The sequence below is a fragment of the Triturus cristatus genome, chromosome 1_1, assembly GCF_964204655.1.
Source record: "Triturus cristatus chromosome 1_1, aTriCri1.1, whole genome shotgun sequence".
Classification (NCBI taxonomy): Eukaryota; Metazoa; Chordata; class Amphibia; order Caudata; family Salamandridae; genus Triturus; species Triturus cristatus.
The window spans coordinates 78,092,418-78,112,132 of NC_140579.1; the positions used below are offsets into that span (position 1 = coordinate 78,092,418).

At 51.0% G+C, this 19,715-nt stretch overlaps 1 protein-coding gene across 1 annotated transcript in view; it reads right to left on the reverse strand.

Moving 5' to 3' along the window:
• Positions 1-504: 504 nt before the first annotated feature.
• The window catches only part of LOC146869492 (E3 ubiquitin-protein ligase TRIM39-like), a 203,217-nt gene continuing 184,006 nt past the window's right edge, over positions 505-19,715 (reverse strand). Inside the window, exon 7 of the mRNA XM_085600308.1 lies at positions 505-2,470. Within this exon, the coding sequence (XP_085456434.1) occupies positions 1,926-2,470 (545 nt within the window). The 3' untranslated portion in view covers positions 505-1,925. The remainder of the gene's footprint in view (positions 2,471-19,715) is intronic.

Here is a 19,715-nt window from a genome sequence, read left to right on the forward strand (position 1 = left end):
AGGAGGGGTGAGTACAAGCCGAGGTGACAAGAAGGGCTGGGGGAGAAGGGAGGGGGGAATGCCAGCAGCAGAGGAGCCTGATTAAAGCCGACGAAAAGGGAGGGGGAGAAGGGCGGAGGGAGTGCGAGCAGCAGCTGTGCACGTGCACGCCAACGTGCACTCAAGCTTTAGGCCTGGGTAGCATTTTGAAAACCTGTAAACTGAATGCTCTCCGAGCAGCGCATGTGCGCTGGCTCAGCAAGACCTTAAAAGGGGTGCGGTGCATTTTAATAATGGGACACTGTTATTGGGTTCAACCTCCCTAGAAAATGCAGTCATGGGGTGGAAGCATACAGATATCTCACCAGTATCAGGACAAGCATTGGCAGAGTCAATAGGTTTTGGCTAGCTGGTATGAAGGTTAATTAAAAAATGCATATGTACACATTGCAACCATATGTCACAAACGTGGAAACGATATGGCTGGAAGCAAAACAATTTACATTTAAAAAAACACGCACTACACTCTATTTACTAGTGATGTATTTAAATTAGTATTATCATTCACGAAGGAGACAAGAATAAATCACCACCTAACCAGGCACCGAGGTTGCAGGCAGCTACAATGTTATACTCACACTTAAACACTTTATAACAGCATCTTTCAAAAGATGAGAGAAAATAAATCACCATTTTGGGCACCCAAAGTACAGTCATAATAAACAGCTAGTAAAGTTAATATAAAACACACAATAGAAGACACTATGAACTGGATTCATCACTGAAGAGAAAGGAACTATTTTTAGTTGGATGTGAACATCGTGCGCTGGATTTCTGCAGTCGCTCAACGTCAAGGAAACCGATGAGTCCGGTGGGTGAACCACTGCCCGTTGCTGGATACTGTGGTGGGCGGAGCAGACTATGAATGACAGTTTGAGATACCAATGGATAGAGCCTGCTGATGAAGGCCTATGTATATATACTACATTTGGATTTTTCTGAAAAACAATAGTCTGGTGGAACAGACACGGTGTCTCAAAGGCCAGCCCTAAAAGCGATCCCTTTAGAGGTGGGCGCTCTTGGTCATTCCATAGATCACTCCTGTCAGCTTGCCAATGAGGAGACAGATCCCAGGCTGAGCACACTGTGCTGACAGGATCCTACTTCTCTTCACAGGATTCCTGGAGACCTTCTTCCACCTTGGAGTGACAGCAGAGACCCTCCCTCCCTCCAGGCAATGCAAAGACCTGAGTATACCCTCCTGCCCCTCACACTGCTGACAGAACTGATGGAGCCAGATAGAGACACTTGAGATTGGTGAATGTTCACCCTGAAATATGACAGAATGTTTCCCACTCAAACTGGAAACTCACTGTAAATAAAACTAGCCCATTCTCCAAGTGTCTGGCTCTTGTGTCATCTCTCAGCCGCTGTTCTGCAGCCCCCCTTTTTAAAAAAATATCTCCGGCCTCCTCGTTCCAAAATACATTTATCATCTTACAACTCTGCCCCTCTGCTTCATCTTTATAAAATATATTTTTCTACAGCTGCCGTTTGTGACATCCTCAACCAGTTCTGAATTTTACGTTATTATAAATGTGCAAGCTCTTGTATTTCAGCCTATGAAACAAAACCACATTTCCTATAATGTTGCTTGCTATTATGTTTCAAAAAATCCAAAAAGGCGAAAATGTTACACATCACACTTGTTTTCAAAGTCCTGCATTTTTCCATCTGAGGGGAGGCAGCAGTCAGTGCTGCGCCTGCGCACAGGTGTTATTGCTGCTGCGCAGTTTTTCCTTACATGACGCAAGTGACAGGAATCTACATTACACACAGCGGCTTTACCCGATGACAGTAAATATCATTACTTCTCCTTTACATGGTGACAGTGATTGACTTGTACACAGTGCTCTCACCTGGTGGAGTCAACTGTCTCCTACCTCTCAATCCTGTCCTGTCCCCGGCAGGACCCGCAGCGCCCCCGCATTCCTCCCTCCATCCTTGCAATGTGGACTGAAGTAGGGCCGCAGGGTGGGGGGGAAGGAGCCCCCGGAGAAGGTGTGGAGCAGAGACCGGTCAGTCACATTGTACACCGAGAGCCTGCGCCCCTCATAGTCCAGGTAGAGACCCACAGCCCTGGGGGGCACACAGGGGGCCAGGAGGATGGAGGGTCCAGCGAGAGCTCTGTATTCACCATCTCTGAGCCACACTGCCCAGTATCCATTCTTAGGTGATGCTATGATCCCCCCCTTCCTGCTCGCAGCCTCGTCACACACCCCCAGTTCCCAGCCCCTCTTGCCCCCCACCTCCACCTCCCAGTAATGCCTCCCGGAGCTCAGCCTCTCCCTCCCCAGGACAATGATGCATTCATCGAATCTCTGGTCCGTGACGGGCCGACCCTGGTCTCTGCCTCCGTCCCTCACGCTCCTTCCGTCCTCGGACAGGATGAGGTTCCGATGAGCGGTGTCCGGATCCAAGGTCACCGCAGCTGCAGGAGAGAGAAGCAGAGAGATTTAACCATTCAATTAAAGCAGTGACTCACTCAAGCACACGGCACTCGCAACCAGGTACTCACAGTGGCACAAAACCTCATCAGCCTCATAGCTATTCACATTTCTACAACAAGCATTTGCAATGCAATAGGTCTCGCATTTGTGAGAGGTAGGACTATTGATGTCATATATTACAATATCTTTTACCTATGTGTTTTTTGTTTGGAGTGCAGTGGATGTATGTGGTGTGGACTGGTAATATATGGGTTAAATTGGAGTTGTTAGTTGTGGAATTGTGTGTGGTGTGGAGTGGAATTGTGTAGTGGAATAATGAGGCAGGGTGTGCAGTAGAAGTATGTCGATAGTAATTATGTGGTATTGAGTATACTGGAATTATGTGGAGTGGGATTGTGTGTCATGGGGTGTAATTATGTGCAATGGTATTTTGTGTTGTGAAGTGGTATATAGTGGTGTTTACTTATGTGGTGTGCTGTTGAATTTTGTGGCATGATGTGGAATTTTGTGGCGTGGACGGGATGTATGTGGTATCTTGTGTAATTGTGTTGTTGAGTTGAATTATGTGGTTTGGTATTGAATTATGTGATGTGGAATAGAAATGTGTATTGGTGAATTGTGTGGCGTGGAAGTGTGCGGTGTTGAGTCAAAATTATATTGAGTGATATTATGTGGCATGATGTAGAGTGTATTTATGTCGAGTGTTGCTATGTGGCAGACTGGATTTATGTGCAGTGTATTTATGTGGTATGGAGTAGACTAATTGTGTGGGGTTGAATAATATGGTGTTGAGTGCTGTTATGTGCAGTGTAAATATGTTGTATGGTGAATTGTGTGGGGCTGAATTGTAGAATTATGTGGCGTTGTGTGGAATAATGTGGCTTGGTGTGGGTTATAACTGTGTGGAATTGTTGGAAAGCGTTCCCCGGGGAGGCTGCGGAATACGTTCCTGACCACCCGGAGGCCCACCTTTCCCAGAGTTAGGCCTAGCAAGAGCGGGGAGGCCCTTCCTGGAAGGGTCTCGTACCTAGGATCGCACACGCTGCACTTACTCTCTTCAGATAGAGGGACACCACACAGTAATTCTTTGCAAGATAATAGATTTTATCGTTGGTTGTCAGGGATCTTTATGATCCGGAAGGCAGGAGCAGAATTACTGCCACAAGCGGCAGCGATCTCGTGATGAGGGGTAAGAGGTAGCGGGACAGTCTTTGAATCAGTGTCTCTGCGGAGTATTCGGCGCACAGCTCTCAATCCTCGAGCTGAGGGGATGTTGCTTCTCTCGGCAATCTCTGCCGATTCTCTTGGAGGAGCGGGCTCAGAGTCACTCAGCAGGCACCGGAGGTTCGTAATTCGAGGAGCCGCGACGGCGTCAGCAGGGCTCAGATGGTTCAGAGTTCGGGGAGCCGCGACAGCGTCAGCAGGGCTCAGATGGTTCGGAGTTCGGGGAGCCGCGACAGCGTCAGCAGGGCTCAGATGGTTCAGAGTTCGGGGAGCCGCGACAGCGTCAGCAGGGCTCGGATGGTTCAGAGTTCTTCGGTTCGGGGAGCGATCGAGCCGCGACCAGGTCAGCAGGCTCTCGTCAGTCCAGGTCTTCTCTGCCTCCCGTCCCTTCAGCACCCCTTGTTATACTCCCCCTCCTCTTTGAAGTCCGGAGTCCTCGCCGAGAGGGGTCTTGGTGCCTGGGGGCGGTGTGTCGGGACTTCCTGTCGCTCGGCCCTTTGATCTGTTCAGGTGGGTCCGGGAGGGACTCCAGATGCCCAGCAGGCGAGGCGGCCGCTCGCCGGGGGCCTGGTGGTCGATCGAAACCTCCCTCGGGGAAGTGACCAGAGGTGTGACAGGGTCGGCGCCTCTCGGTCTGGTTTGGGGGGTTTCGCTCTCCCTCGGCCGGGCATGCATGTTGGGGATCTGGCCGGCCCTCGGGATGTTGGGCCATGGGGGCCGGAAGTCTGTGACATCGAGGATCGGTGCGGTTGCAGGGTAGCTTGCTGGTTGGGAGGGCCCACGCCATGAGGCCGGTCTCACACGTGCCCCCCCCAGCTGAAAGGCGGGGAGAACTACCCATCCACTTGGGGGTTCTCCTCGCTGAAGCGGAAGAATCGGGACAGGCCGTCCGCGTTGGCGTGGTCCGTCCCGGGGCGATGTTCCACAGTGAAATCCATCCCCTGGAGGGAGATGGACCAGCGTAGCAGCTTGGGGTTTTCCACTCGCATCTGCATCAACCACCGCAAGGGTCGGTGATCTGTTTGTACTCGGAAGTGTGTTCCGAACAGGTAGGGACGTAGCTTTTTGAGGGCCCAGACTACTGCGAAGGTCTCTCTTTCAATTGTGCTCCACTGCTGTTCTCGGGGCAGCAACCTTCGGCTGATGAAGGCTATGGGCCGATCTATGCCTTTGTCGTCGAACTGGGAGAGGACTGCCCCGATGCCGTGTTCCGAGGCGTCCGTCTGGACCACAAACTCCTGGGCGTAGTCGGGTGCTTTAAGCACCGGAGCCGTACACATGGCGGCTTTTAGGGCGTCGAACGCCTTCTGGCAGGAGGGAGTCCATTGTACTTTCTTGGGGTGTTTTTTGGAGGTTAGTTCTGTGAGGGGGCCTGCGATGCTGCCATAGTTCTTAATAAACCTCCGGTAGTAACCGGTGAGGCCCAGGAAGGCCCGGACTTCCGTTTGGGTCGTGGGGGGTTCCCAGGACAAGATGGCGTCGATCTTCGGCTGGAGGGGGGCGACCTGCCCGCTTCCCACCTGGTGACCCAGATAGGTTACGGAGCCGTGCCCAATTTGACATTTGCTGGCTTTGATGGTGAGGCCGGCCCGGCGCAGAGCCAGCAGGACTTGTCGGAGGTGCTGGAGGTGCTCGGTCCATTGGAAGCTGAATACCGCTATATCGTCGAGGTATGCTGCGCTGAACCCCTCTAGTCCGGACAGGACCCTGTTCACCAGCCGCTGGAAGGTGGCCGGGGCATTCTTCATTCCAAACGGCATCACCCTAAAGCGGTAGTGCCCATCCGGGGTGGAGAAGGCGGAGCGCTCCTTGGCTCCCTCGGTGAGGGCAATCTGCCAGTATCCACTAGTTAGGTCGAAGGTGCTGAGGTAGCGAGCGGCCCCGAGGCGGTCAATGAGCTCGTCGGCACGGGGGATAGGGTGAGCGTCCGCTCGGGTGACCGCATTGAGTCCTCGGTAGTCCACGCAAAACCTCAGCTCGGGGGCGACACCCGGGGTAGCCGCTTTCGGAACCAGGACTACCGGGCTGGCCCAGGGACTGTCGGAGGGTTCAATCACCCCGAGGGCCAGCATCTTCGCTACCTCGGTCTGGATGCAGGTTCGGACCCGATCAGGGACCCGGTAGGCCCGGTGTCTCACTGGCGGGCTGTCGCCGGTGTGCACGTCGTGGACACACCAGTTGGTGACCCCAGGGGTTAGGGAGAAGAGGTCCGCGAACTGCCTTAGTAGCTGGCGGCAGTCGTTGGACTGTTGGGCTGTGAGGGTGGTTGATAGTTTCACCCCCTCCACGGAACCATTGGTCTCTTTCGCCCCCAGGGGGTCTGGAAGGGGCTCGGTGTCTTCTTCGGCCCCATCGTCGGTGGCCAGGAGTAAACTCAACTCCGTCCTTACAAAGTGGGGTTTGAGGCGGTTCACGTGGAGAACCCGGAGGGGGTTCCGCGGGGACTGCACATCGATGAGATAGGTGACTTGGCTCTTCCGCTCGACCACCTTGAAGGGTCCAGTCCATTTATCTTGGAGGGCGCAGGGTTTCACCGGGGCTGAAGGACTGGGTTATTCTAAGACCCAGCGGTGCCAGGGAACAACACCTGAAACCTTCGTGGGTTACCTGTTCTGGCGTACGAAACACAGAGACACGGGACACTTCCAGCGACTTCAGAGATCAGCGTTTATTTACTGCAGGGATACAGAGGTCACAAGAAGTACACAACGTGTAGGTTCTCGGAGACTGCTTCAAATTGCAAAAGTGGATCGCTCCTTTTATACACGTTTTTGCCATAGCACAGTATGGCAAACAAAGGTTACAACTCAGTTCCCACAATAAACTTCAAAAGAGTCGCGTTCATGTTTCAGGAGGCCGGAACATAATTACAACAGTATCGCCAGTTCCCAACTGTAAAAACATATCTTCTCTGCAATAAAACACATTCCATCCTGACCGTAAACACATTAGGAGAAGGGACGAAAACAGATGCAAAGAAAGGACAAGGATGCACAACAGATTAGAGAAGAGTGTTAGGAGTAATAAAGGAAACTTGATAACGGGATCAGAGACCTCGTGTCTAATGTATGCATGACTGAAACAATAGACCGGCACGGCAAGATGAGCCTCGAGCGGGGCCATCTGCCTTCGCCGTGTCATTTCCCCCGTTGTAAAAGTCACACTCAAAGGAACACGAGTCCCTCGTGTAAGCTTGGGAGTCCCAGGGTCACGAAGCGGACAAAGTCCGTTCGCTGGCTACTTGAGGGCAAGAAACAAAATGGATGCCGTATCTAAAAGGAACCCGAGGGTTCAGATGAACAAACCCAAAAATAAGACGAACCATATGTGGTTGTATAGCGAAACTGCGTACACCCACTATACTCGTCATTTGCGGTTCGTAGATACCCAACTCATCCATATTCGTCACCACTCAAAAAGTGTCGTTCCGTCCCACACGGAACCTCAGACGCTCCTTTTGCCCTTATGTAGACAAGCACTAGTCAAGATCGGAATCTATTTCAATATTCATCAGATCGTTCAGTTGCTGCTGGAACATCATTCTATTCATTAACGTCTCCTTGGTAACAGATGGCCGTCTTATACACGTTGTAGCACATAGGCCACATAAGGCAGGACCACACTGTACACAAAGACAACACATGAACAGAAACGTTACAACAACCCCTACGATCATCAGAATCTTCCAACCCCAAGTTGACATCAGGCCCCAAAACCATCCTAGAAGCGTCCAATTACCTTCGTCCACGTGTATGGACTCGGAAATCTTGTGCAACTTCGAGATGGCTTGGTAGACAGTTGGAGCATTGTCAGGAATAAAAATGCAACAACTCGAATGGATAACTTTACACACACCACCTCTATCTGCAAGAACAACATCTAGAACCATACGGTTCTGCAACGTCATGAGTCTATCCGCCTGAAGTTCAGCTGTTAAATTACCAAGGGCAGTAATATTAGCAGTCGACTCAACTACACGGGTCAACTGTCTTAGGTTCCTACTATTAACCATAGGTCCCCAAAACGGCAAGAAACCCTTAAAGAAGTCTCCTGCTTCTTGACCGGCAGTATCCTCTTTGCTAATAACGCCTCTCACGACTCTAGTTTTGTGATAATCTGAGGCGACCGTGAAAGTCGGTGGTAAAAGGTTCGCAATATAACAGGTACCCGAAAAATCACGGGGTAACCATGTATATGCGCGTTCATAACATACAAAATAAGTACCCTTAGCGGTCAGAAAAACAGGGGAGGAGAGCATCGGTAGAACATACGTGTCAGTGCAAGCACTGTTCCCAAGTTGTGCTCTCGGATTTCGACCCAAGCCTTTCAAGCAGAAATTACCAAGGTGTGGTACAATCCTTATTGGGGACGAGCTCTTAAGATGTCTATCACCCACTGACGTACTATACTCAGCCTCGCTCAGATCCTTATAAGCCTGCACCTCTTCATTTGGGATAAGCGATGCATCAAAAACATCTCTATCTAAATCCGCTATCGCTATCGCCAAAGGCTTGTGATACGGCCCAGGACCAAAATTGACAGAACGTGGCTCTTGACTGGGGTAGGAATCTAGTGCACTACGGAACATAGTTTGGAATGCTCGAGCTGAACCCTGGGAGCTGTAAGGAAGGACCAAATATGGAATACCCCTATCCATGGTATGTGGCATTAACCCACACACCCAACAATTGGTAGTATTCATCACCAACTGATGCTGATGTAGCAGCTGAACGAAGGAGTTGTTCATAAATTCCGCACGCCTAACCTGTTCATGTTGAGGCAGAGGATGAAAAGAATGTGGGGAAACAGTGGTGAGGGAGCTTAGCTTAGGAGAAAAGGTAGGTGAAGCAGAAGGTAATAACAACTGTACTCCAAAATACACTCCACCCACCAATAACATAGATACGGTCAGAAACAGTAGGAACACCTGAAACAGAAAACATTTTGTTCGTACAACTCTCCTTAACTCTGATCTCTGCGCCGACATCCTTTCTACTTCCAACAGCTTAGAGAATACCATCCTCTACAAACCGTCCGTGACGTACTTGACGCACTTCGTTCTGAGTAGCGATTATCAATCCCCAGGAGTTCCCAGGAATCGACAAAAGTAACCGACCTAGCGTCAGAAACCTGCTAAACAGAAAGGAGTACCCGCACGGCCCTACGGTAACCCGGATGGTAGGGTTTCCTCAAAACGTTCAGTTTTATTACAAATCTCTTAGCAGTGGGACAGCACATAAAAACTCAAAAAGAAAGGATATAATTGTCCATAATGTTCATAGCATCAAAAAGCAAATATACTACTAATTTTTATTAGTCCTTGAACGAAGAAAGTATCGACTTCTTCCAGGTCGAGGTTGCTCTACAAACAATTGTTCAGCTGGCGCAACAGTGTTCGATGAAGTGGACAACGAGTCAGACCTTGGGTTCTCCGCTACCGAGGACTCCACAGGTAGGTTTGGCCGTGACGAATCATCCCCAACAGGTTGAGCGTCACTAAACGGCACAAAGTGCAAAGGAGTCTCAGTTTCTGTTGCCGAAATCCCAGTCCTCACCCAACCGTCCGTTGGTAAGGGGATCGGTACCTTTTTCGTATGGCTGGCGTGGACCCAGTTCTTCCGGCCCTCCAGTCGAACCGCCGTCCTCGTTGTCAACAAGACTTGAAAGGGTCCTACAAATCTTGACTCCAAGTTACGTTTCCGACCGAAATTTCGGGTAACGACCCAGTCGCCTGGCCGGAGCTGGTGTCCAGGACCCTCTGTCTGCGCCGGTAGAGCTTCAAAGACCTGTTGATGGATTAACTGTAGTTTAGTGGTCAAATCGTGCAGGTAATCAATTAACATTGGATACTCAAGACTATCAAAAGCCCTTGGCCTCGGGACTCCCCAAATATTCGCAGGGCGGCCGAACACAATCTCATATGGGCTAAGCCCTACTCGAGAGTGTACGGTCGCTCTGGTCGATAGGAGAGCCAGAGGCAAGGCATCAGGCCATGATAGACCAGTCGTAGCTTGAATCTTGGCGAGTTTTAGCTTCAGGGTACCATTGTACCCTTCAACCAAACCCGCTGCCTGAGGATGATTAGCACTATGGAATTTTTGACGAATTCCAAGGCCCTTACACACACTCTGCATTACACTTCCCACAAACTCGCTTCCATTATCCGACCACACGATCCGTGGCATTCCATACCTAGGAAAGTACTCCTTCAGCAGGATTTTTGCTGTGGACAGGGCAGTGTTATCCTTAAGAGGATAGGCCTCAATCCATCTGGAGAACGCACAAACCACAACCAAAACATACTTCAGGTTATTGCATCTCTCCATATGGATAAAGTCCAGCTGGATAACCTCAAAAGGAAAAACAGGAGGAGCAAAATGACCAGGTGGAGTGGGGGTGCCCTTGCCAGGGTTGTGCATCAAACACACCATACAATTCTTAACCACTCTCTCGGCACATTTAGCAATACCCTCATTCCTCCATACAGGGGACAAGAACTTACATATTCCTTTCGCACTAATATGAGCCATCGTCACAACAGCTAATACGTACGCATCTGGTAACATCCACCTCTGACATTCCGTCAGGTCAACCCAACATCCATGCATATCCAGCTTTCCCGTACTTTCTTTCCACTTAGTCTTTTCGGCTTTAGTAGCCTCATTCTGAATTGCTTTCACACTCTCAATAGTATTTTCACACATAGCAGTCTCCGTCGGCCACCTCACTGAACTCGTGACATACATTCGGGTCGCAAGATCCTTAGCCGTTTCCTTAGCAATCTCATCTGCAAACGCATTACCACGACCAACATCATCCGTCACTTTCCGATGTGCACTACATTTAACAATTGCCACTTGTTTAGGCAATGTAAGTGCATCCAAAAGGTCATTCACGAGCTGCCCATGCTGAATCTTCGTACCATGCGATGTCATAAATCCTCTTTCTCTCCACAGTCTTCCAAAGTTATGCGCAACACCGAATGCGTACTGACTGTCGGTAAACACATTCACTCGCTTTCCTTTAGACAAAACACACGCTCTTGTCAATGCAATCAACTCTGCCGCTTGTGCTGAATTCTGATTCAATCTCACAGTTTCCACAACCGTGCTCAACGTCACTACAGCATATGCAGTCGTCACATCGCCATTCGGTAACTTAAAGCACGAGCCATCCACATACAAAGTACCATCGGGATCTGTCAAGGGAGTGTTTATCAGGTCCACACGACCCTTTGTTTCTTCCTCAGTTCGTAAATAACAATCATGTGGCGGCACATCATCTGATTCCATATTAATCGGCAACAATGTCGCCGGGTTCAGTACATTACAACGTTTGATCTGTATGTGACTTGCCAAAAGGGTCAGCTCGTACCCAGACAACCTTGCACTCGCCAGATGTTGAGTTTTTGTCCGATTCAAAAGAGTGTCAACTGCATGCGGAACCATCACCATTAGCATATTATCCATAACAAGACCTGCGGACTGCCGAATAGACGCCGCTGCTGCCGCTGTCGCCCTCAAGCAACTTGGCAACGCTCTAGCTACTGGGTCTAAGGTCGAGGAAAAATATGCACACGGGCGCTGCTTGCCACCAAATTGTTGCGTTAAAACACTCAACGCACAACCTTCCCTCTCGTGGACATATAATGTGAATGGCTTACTGTAATCAGGAGTACCTAACACGGGAGCCGAACACAGCGCATCACGTAGTTCAGAAAAACTTTTCTGACATTCCTCCGTCCATGGCAAAGGAGTCGAAACGTCCTTGCACGTGAGAGCTATCAATGGCTTCGCTAACAGTGAAAAATTTGGAATCCACTGTCTACAATATGACGCGATACCTAAAAAGGCACGCACATCTCTCTGAGTCATCGGCACAGTCATTCGAGCAATTGCTGCGATTCTTTCAGGGGTCAACCGTCTTCCCGCCTTTGACAATAAGTGACCTAAGTAGGTAACTTCTTGACAACAATATTGCAGTTTAGAAGGTGACACTTTGTGGTGCAAGTCACATAGATGCTGCAACAGAGACACAGTAGCAGTCTTGGAAACTTGTTCAGTGTCTGCAGCTACCAACAGATCGTCGACGTACTGAATCAAAGCCGCACCAGTCGGCAGCACAAATGCATCTAGTTGACTCTTAAGAGCTTGGCTGTAGATCGATGGGCTCTCACAGTAGCCTTGAGGTGCGCGTTTGAACCGGAAACTGCGACCTCCTAACGAAAATCCGAACAAATCACGACTTTCCTCAGCAATCGGAATGCTGAAGAACGCATTCTTCAGATCGATTACCGAGAACCATGATGCAGAGGCTGGAATCAGAGTCAGTAAAGCTGTAATGTCTGGAACCACAGGAAACTGCGGGACAACAATTTTATTTACTTCCCGTAAGTCAATAACTAGACGGTACACAGGAGGCTTGGACGGATCAGTTCGTTTCAGAATAGGCAACACGGGACTATTACACACGTTACCTCGTGTCTCCTCGATAACATCTTTATCGATCAGATCATAAATGATCGCTAATAGTGCCCGTTCACCATCAAGGGAAATACGATACTGTGGTATGCGTGGTAAGCGCGCATCAGCTTTCAATTGAACAACATAAGGTGGTATATCCAGCAGGCCCACATCATTGGGACCTGTCGCCCACAAAGAAACCGGAAGAGAACTCAATTCCAGTGGGAGCTTATCGATCGATAGATACATAGGGGAAATCACACTCTCACCCAATGTAAGCTCCACGCCCGTAGGAGAGCAGTACAAAGTCGCATGCAACCTCTTCAACAAATCCAAGCCCAAAAGATTCTCACCACAACCAGTAGTCAAAATCAAAGGAGCTTCTAACTCATGAGACCCAATCGTAAGGGGCAAGGGGCTAGAAACTGGATTGCTAACAGGGGCGCCAGAGAATCCAACGGAAACATTCGTTAAGCCAGACAAAGGCGCGCCAGGGAGTTTCGAATGCATAATGGAACTTTTGGCTGCACCAGTGTCCAACAGAAAAGGCTCAACGACGCCCAATGTGGCTACTGCAACATAAGGCCCTCTCTGATCAACCGGAACTGATACTTCTCCCTTCCTTTGTCTATGGCTGTCCTAGTAGATACCGTCCATATCAACATCACGCTCGACGTAACAGTCATCCACATGATACTGTGCAGATCTACCGGACGATGGTTCGCGTCGATCGAAACAATTCTGCGAGTCTGAGGAAGTGGCAAAACGCTCGGCCTGATTCTGAGTAACTCCACGACCTCTACCATGGGAAGCCTGTTGAGGACCACTACGTCCTCCTCGAGCCGACACACCATTGTTCCTATCACGGAGAACCGGACAATTAAACTTCAAATGGCCCTCCCCTCGACAATACGCACATTGATTATATCCCAACACAAAACGAGGTGCGGGAGAGTCATTTCGCGTCTGCGATCTGGAGAACTGTGATTGTGATCGATTTAGCTGTTGCGAGTCACTGAAATTCGAGCGCGGAGGATAGGCTTGCTGCAATAAGACCTTAGTTTTAAGATCCTTCGTTTTCTTATCTGCACGCTCACTTTCCTCCTTTTCTCTATTTTCGTAATATTGGGCCGTAGCCAATATTTGAGCAGTGGTAGAAACAGCCCACGAACTCTCAGAATTTTTCAACTTGTTGCTAAGTTCGGGCAACAAGTTCGAAACAAACTTATCAACAAACAGCCGCTGACCACCCTCTGAACCCATGTCCTGGCCACTATGATCAACAAACGCTTCCTCGAATCTCGTAAAGAAATCGGAAACGCTTTCATCCCTCTTTTGCTTGCACGCGGTCAACTTGTCCCAATTGACGCGCATCGCTGGCATAAGCGTTTTCATAAGGGTAATTATCCTCTGGGGCAAATCCACAATAAGCTGTTCAGGCTTAGCCCCACCGACTTGCTGAGCGTCTGCCGCCGTAAGGGCAGCCCAGTCACCGCCTAACTCGGCCGCGTGATTCTCGTGACGAATTTTCGCCCAAATCGGCTGAGGCACTACATTGCCAAACAACATGTCAATATCAGCAAGGTTCATAACAGTAGCATCCACCAATTGGGACAGCTCCTTATAATAACCTGCAGGATTTTTACGGGGATCAGGCAAAGTTTGCTTCACCTGTAAAACCTCCGATCGTTTCCAAGGGAGGTGTATCCACACTCTCTGAAAATGGCCTGGGACAGCAGGGTTAGCATTAGGATTACCTGGCATCCATACTGGGGGAACTTCCCGCATCGGATATTGACCAGGTTTTGCCATCCACTCTGCAGTCTCTTCCTTAAACAATGCTCGAGGTTGCACTGTACATCGAAATGATAACAAGCGTTCTAGAGCAACTCGAACCTTGTCACCTACGATCACACCAGTTGTGAACTGATGCTGGAGCTCAGAAACCTCAGACGGTACATTATCTACCACATCATGATCCCACTCCTCCTTCAACGATTTACACAATTCCTCAAACACGAATCGTTGAGTGGGCGCATTAAACTGAGAAAACGTTTCAAACACTACACGTGAAGTGTATTTAACAGGATTACGAATCCATTTACGTGCCATTTTTACCAGCGATTCACGTTCCCTACCATCAGGAAGCTGGCTGCGCCTCTGAGCGACATCTGAAAGAGTCGAGCCGAGTATTGGCCCAAAAAGCGGAGAATAAAGAGTAGCAACAGCAGTCAGGAGACTGCTACGAACAGAAGGAGAAGAGGAAGAAGATGCAGGCGCAGCAACAGTAGGGGTGGAGGCAGTAGAGGTAGACGCGGCACCAGGAGTAGCGGGAACGACAGACTGAGGAGGGACTTGGAAAGGCGCAGTAGGAAGAGAAGCCGGTAAAAGAGGATGAACGATCTGCGGCACAAGGGGATTCGGGAGAGCGGGAGGAACGGCGGGCTGACCAGCAGCCGCCAAAACAGCAGGTTGAGGAAGAGGTAGAATCACAGGACCCACAGCATCGGGAGCATAGGGAGGTGGTGATTTCAACAGATAAGACAATAGCGAATCCTCTATCGCTTCTTCTCCCGTCTTATCGACATTAGACGGTAGCACCGGATAACATTTATCCACCGCCATATGATGAAGTCGAGCACTAACTTCCTGCTCTTTCTCATCTTTGTCTCGCTGATACTGTTCTGCATTTCGCATCACCGTAATAACGCCTTCTCTTTTATTTTTCTTACTCTGTTTGATTTCTTTCTGCTTGGCCTCTTTCCGCCATAACCGGAAGGAATCAAACATGGCCGGCCTAGCCTTCTTTTTAAACAGTTTAGCTTCCAAATTATCTAAAACGGCAGTTTCGAAACTACCGTGTGATGGCCAACTAAGGACGCCATAATTTTTAGTGTAGCGGACCCAATATTCATTATATACGATAGGATCCACGCCATGGCGACTATAGAGCTCGTAAATTGGAGTTCCGACCGGAGGTATCGGACATGAATCCTCCAGCCGGGAATCCATTCTGCAACATTTGAAAAACCCAAACAAAGTACTACGGCCAGGCATCGTGCACACTAACCGAGTTTACAAACTTCAAGGGCTATCGAATTTATGATATCCTCGCAAAAAAATGCAAGACCCTCGGTTTTTGGCAATTGCAATCGTCAAATAAAACCCAACAACTAAGAACCACGAATGCTATGGAACCATGCAAACAACAAAGGAACACTGGGAGCGACCCACAAATACTTAACTGAGAGAACAATGGCGTCACCAGGAAGGCCCGTCTATCGTCTCGCCGTACAAAGGACTACGCCAGGCGCCAAAACAGGTCGACAGTCAGGGCATCAGTCCGTCGCAGCCGTCAGGAGGCGGGGATCTTCGCGGGAAAAGACGTCGGGCCACTTATTTCGACAACTGGATCGATGAAGCAGGGTGCACCTTCCCTCGGAGATTTCACACGAAGTTCCTCACGATCGTCGGGTGTAACGCCCTGAACGTCTCAGGATCGTTTAACAGACACGATAATGAGGACGCAACCACTTGTGAAGGGTAAGTTATTTTAATGAAGGCACAAATAACACTAAGAATAAACAAAAGTTATAGTCACTGGAATCCTCCAGGCTATGTACGTTACCAGCCCACCGCACGGATGGTCCTAACCGTCCTCTGCATATACGCCGGTCCCGGCGTATGCCAACAGAGGGCAGAAATGAAATGGCCGACAATGCCAATCGGTAGGCTGTGAGGGGCACGAAGAGTGTTGGGGAGAATCGAGGAGTCAGGGAAACACCCAGCCGGGGTCTCTACCTGAAGGGAGCAGCCGCTCAACCTCTTCCTCAGACTGCACCGGGACGCGGAGTCACCTCCTGGTGATGCGTCACCGATACCCCAATCAAAAGTAAGAAGACTGAACCGAGAGCAGCCGCTCGATCGATCCTGTGGACTTCCGAGTCTGTAACGCGGCAAACACCTCCTGGTGTGCGTGACAGCTGGCAGTCCCTGTATCTCTGGTCGGGCTGGGAGTTACGACTCCAACCAGCAAAAGCGCCACTGCGCTTTGACTCAACCGAGTCAAAAAGCGAAGCTCAATGGTTGACCGGTAGAGCTTCCGGGTCCTTCACAGGTGACGATGGGGCAAGACACGGCCCAGGGAGTAACGACTCGACCTACCTCCGTTCTTGCCTTACTGGAGCACCACTCCGGAACACTGCTCTTCACGAAGCAGGTACGTCGGTGTAAACACAATATCCGACAGCGTTGTACCTCCCGGTTCCTCCCTTTATAGGGCGTGTTTTCCTTGAGTTATGTAACAGCTCTCCTGTTTACATAAGGGCGTGTTTCCTTGAGTTATGTAACAGCTCTCCTGTTTACATAAGGGCGTGTTTTCCTTGAGTTATGTAACAGCTCTCCTGTTTACATAAGGGCGTGTTTTCCTTGAGTTCTGTAACAGCTCTCCTGTTTTCATAACCTCTCAACCGCTAAGCATCCTGGGAGATGTAGTCCGTTGTCGCTGGTTACCGTTTTCCTCCCCACGCATGACAGGAATTCTTGACATCGGGCTTTGGACCGGTACCGTTGATGTCGCCCCACGTTGGGCGCCAACTGAAGGACTGGGTTATTCTAAGACCCAGCGGTGCCAGGGAACAACACCTGAAACCTTCGTGGGTTACCTGTTCTGGCGTACGAAACACAGAGACACGGGACACTTCCAGCGACGTCAGAGATCAGCGTTTATTTACTGCAGGGATACAGAGGTCACAAGAAGTACACAACGTGTAGGTTCTCGGAGACTGCTTCAAATTGCACAAGTGGATCGCTCCTTTTATACACGTTTTTGCCATAGCACAGTATGGCAAACAAAGGTTACAACTCAGTTCCCACAATAAACTTCAAAAGAGTCGCGTTCATGTTTCAGGAGGCCGGAACATAATTACAACAGTATTGCCAGTTCCCAACTGTAAAAACATATCTTCTCTGCAATAAAACACATTCCATCCTGACCGTAAACACATTAGGGGAAGGGACGAAAACAGATGCAAAGAAAGGACAAGGATGCACAACAGATTAGAGAAGAGTGTTAGGAGTAATAAAGGAAACTTGATAACGGGATCAGAGACCTCGTGTCTAATGTATGCATGACTGAAACAATAGACCGGCCCGGCAAGATGAGCCTCGAGCGGGGCCATCTGCCTTCGCCGTGTCATTTCCCTCGTCGTAAAAGTCACACTCAAAGGAACACGTGTCCCTCGTGTAAGCTTGGGAGTCCCAGGGTCACGAAGCGGACAAAGTCCGTTCGCTGGCTACTTGAGGGCAAGAAACAAAATGGATGCCGTATCTAAAATGGAACCCGAGGGTTCAGATGAACAAACCCAAAAATAAGACGAACCATATGTGGTTGTATAGCGAAACTGCGTACACCCACTATACTCGTCATTTGCGGTTCGTAGATACCCAACTCATCCATATTCGTCACCACTCAAAAAGTGTCGTTCCGTCCCACACGGAACCTCAGGGCCATGACCCAGACTTGTTGGCCCGGCTGAAACTCGACCAGCGTAGCATTCTGGTCATACCAGCGCTTCATCTCTTCCTGGCTAGCCTCGAGGTTCGCCTCTGCGAGTTCTCGGAATTTCCGGGTCTGGTTGCGGAGCGCCAAGATGTATCGGAACACATCCGGAGGGGTCCCCCGGAGAGTCGTTTCCCAACCCTCCTTGACCAGGCTCAGGGGTCCCCGGATGGGGTGTCCATATAGCAGTTCGAATGGGCTGAACCCCAGGGATTTTTGTGGAACCTCCCGGTAGGCGAACAGGAGGCATGGGAGGAGGACGTCCCATCTCCGGCGTAGGGGTTCCTCGAGGCCCATGATCATTCCTTTCAGTGTCTTGTTAAAGCGCTTGACTAGGCCGTTCCCTTGGGGGTGGTACGGGGTGGTGAACTTGTACGATACTCCGCACTGCTGCCAGAGGGACCTCATGTATCTGGAGATAAAGTTCGTACCCCGATCACTCACGACTTCGCGGGGGAACCCCACGCGGGAGAAGATCCCCATCAAGGCCCGGCCTACCACGGGGGCCGTCACGGTGCGGAGAGGTATGGCTTCGGGGTAACGGGTGGCATGGTCCACCAGGACGAGGATGAACCGGTGGCCCTGGGCGGTCTTGGGGTCCAACGGTCCCACGATGTCGATTCCTACCCGCTCAAAAGGGGTACTGACGACGGGGAAGGGTTGTAGCGGAGCCTTGCGCTTCCCCCCACTCTTTCCGCTGGCCTGGCACGTGAGGCAGGACTTGCAGTGGGCCTCCACATTCGCTCGCATCTTGGGCCAATAGAAGTGGGTGACGAGTCGCTGGTAGGTCTTATCTTGGCCTAAGTGTCCGGCCAGGGGTACATCATGGGCCAGGCCCAGGAGGAGACTTCGGAAGCGCAGGGGTACCACTAGTACTCGGGCCGATCCCAACTCGGCCGACTTCTGTTCGCTGTACAGGAGGCCGTTTTCCCAGTATACCCAGTGGGTGCCGGTCCGGTCGCCTGCTGCTTGGGCCTCGGCCTGTTGTCGGGGTCCAATGAGGGAAGGCCAGGTGGATTGTTCTTGGCAGAATTCTTCTCGGGAGGGGCCTCCTTCGCAGTGCCACTGGGCCATTTCCGGCAGGTCCCCGAGCTCGGTCAGGGGTTCGGGGTCGGAAGGCACGGACCCCTCGTCGGGAACGGTCGCTTCGTCCGGAAGGGGGTCGTTGGCCTCGGGTGGCGCATCCGGGACCTCGGGGATGGTGGCGGTGCTCCGCGGCATGGTCTCCCCCCCCTCGGAGGAAGGCACTCTGAGAGTCATCGAGCGCGTGGTGGCGCATACCCATTCGGGTAGGCCCATCATCTCGAGATGGGCTCTTCGTTCCACTTGTCCCCACGGGGAATTCTCAAGGTCGTTGCCCAGGAGGCAGTCCATGGGCTGGGAGGTTCGTACCGCCACTTTTAACTTGCCGGTGACTCCCCCCCCATTCGAAGGGAACTAGAGCCATCCGGCAGAGGCTCTCGGAATTGTCTGATGATATGACGGGACAAAAGGCGCCGGGCAGGATCTGCTCTTCGGAGACCAGGTGACAATGAACCGCCATGACACTCGCCCCGTGTCCCGGAGGCCCTCGACGCGGTGACCGTTGACCGTCACCTGCTGTCGGTACTTCTTCGTGTTAGCGGGCAGGGACGTTCCGGGGACCATCTCCCGGTCCCCTAGGGAGACCAAGGCCATGGCGGCTGGTTCCCATTCTTCGGAGTCTTCCATCTCTTCCCCCAGGGCTACGGAGGCCATTTGTCGAGCCGGCGGGGTTGTTGTGGCGGTTTGCTGGTACATGGGACATTGAGGGTCGCTGGCATAGTGTCCGGTCTGTTGGCAGCGGAAACAGGTGATCCTCACACGGGGCCCCGGCCTCCCCGGTGGCCCGGTGCTGGCTGGAGGTGGAGCTGGAAAGGGTTGAGGTTGTCCTCTGGGGGGCTGAGTGGGGATCCCCCCGGAAGTTCCCTTGGCCGGCCTTGATTCCCTCCGCCCCTCTGG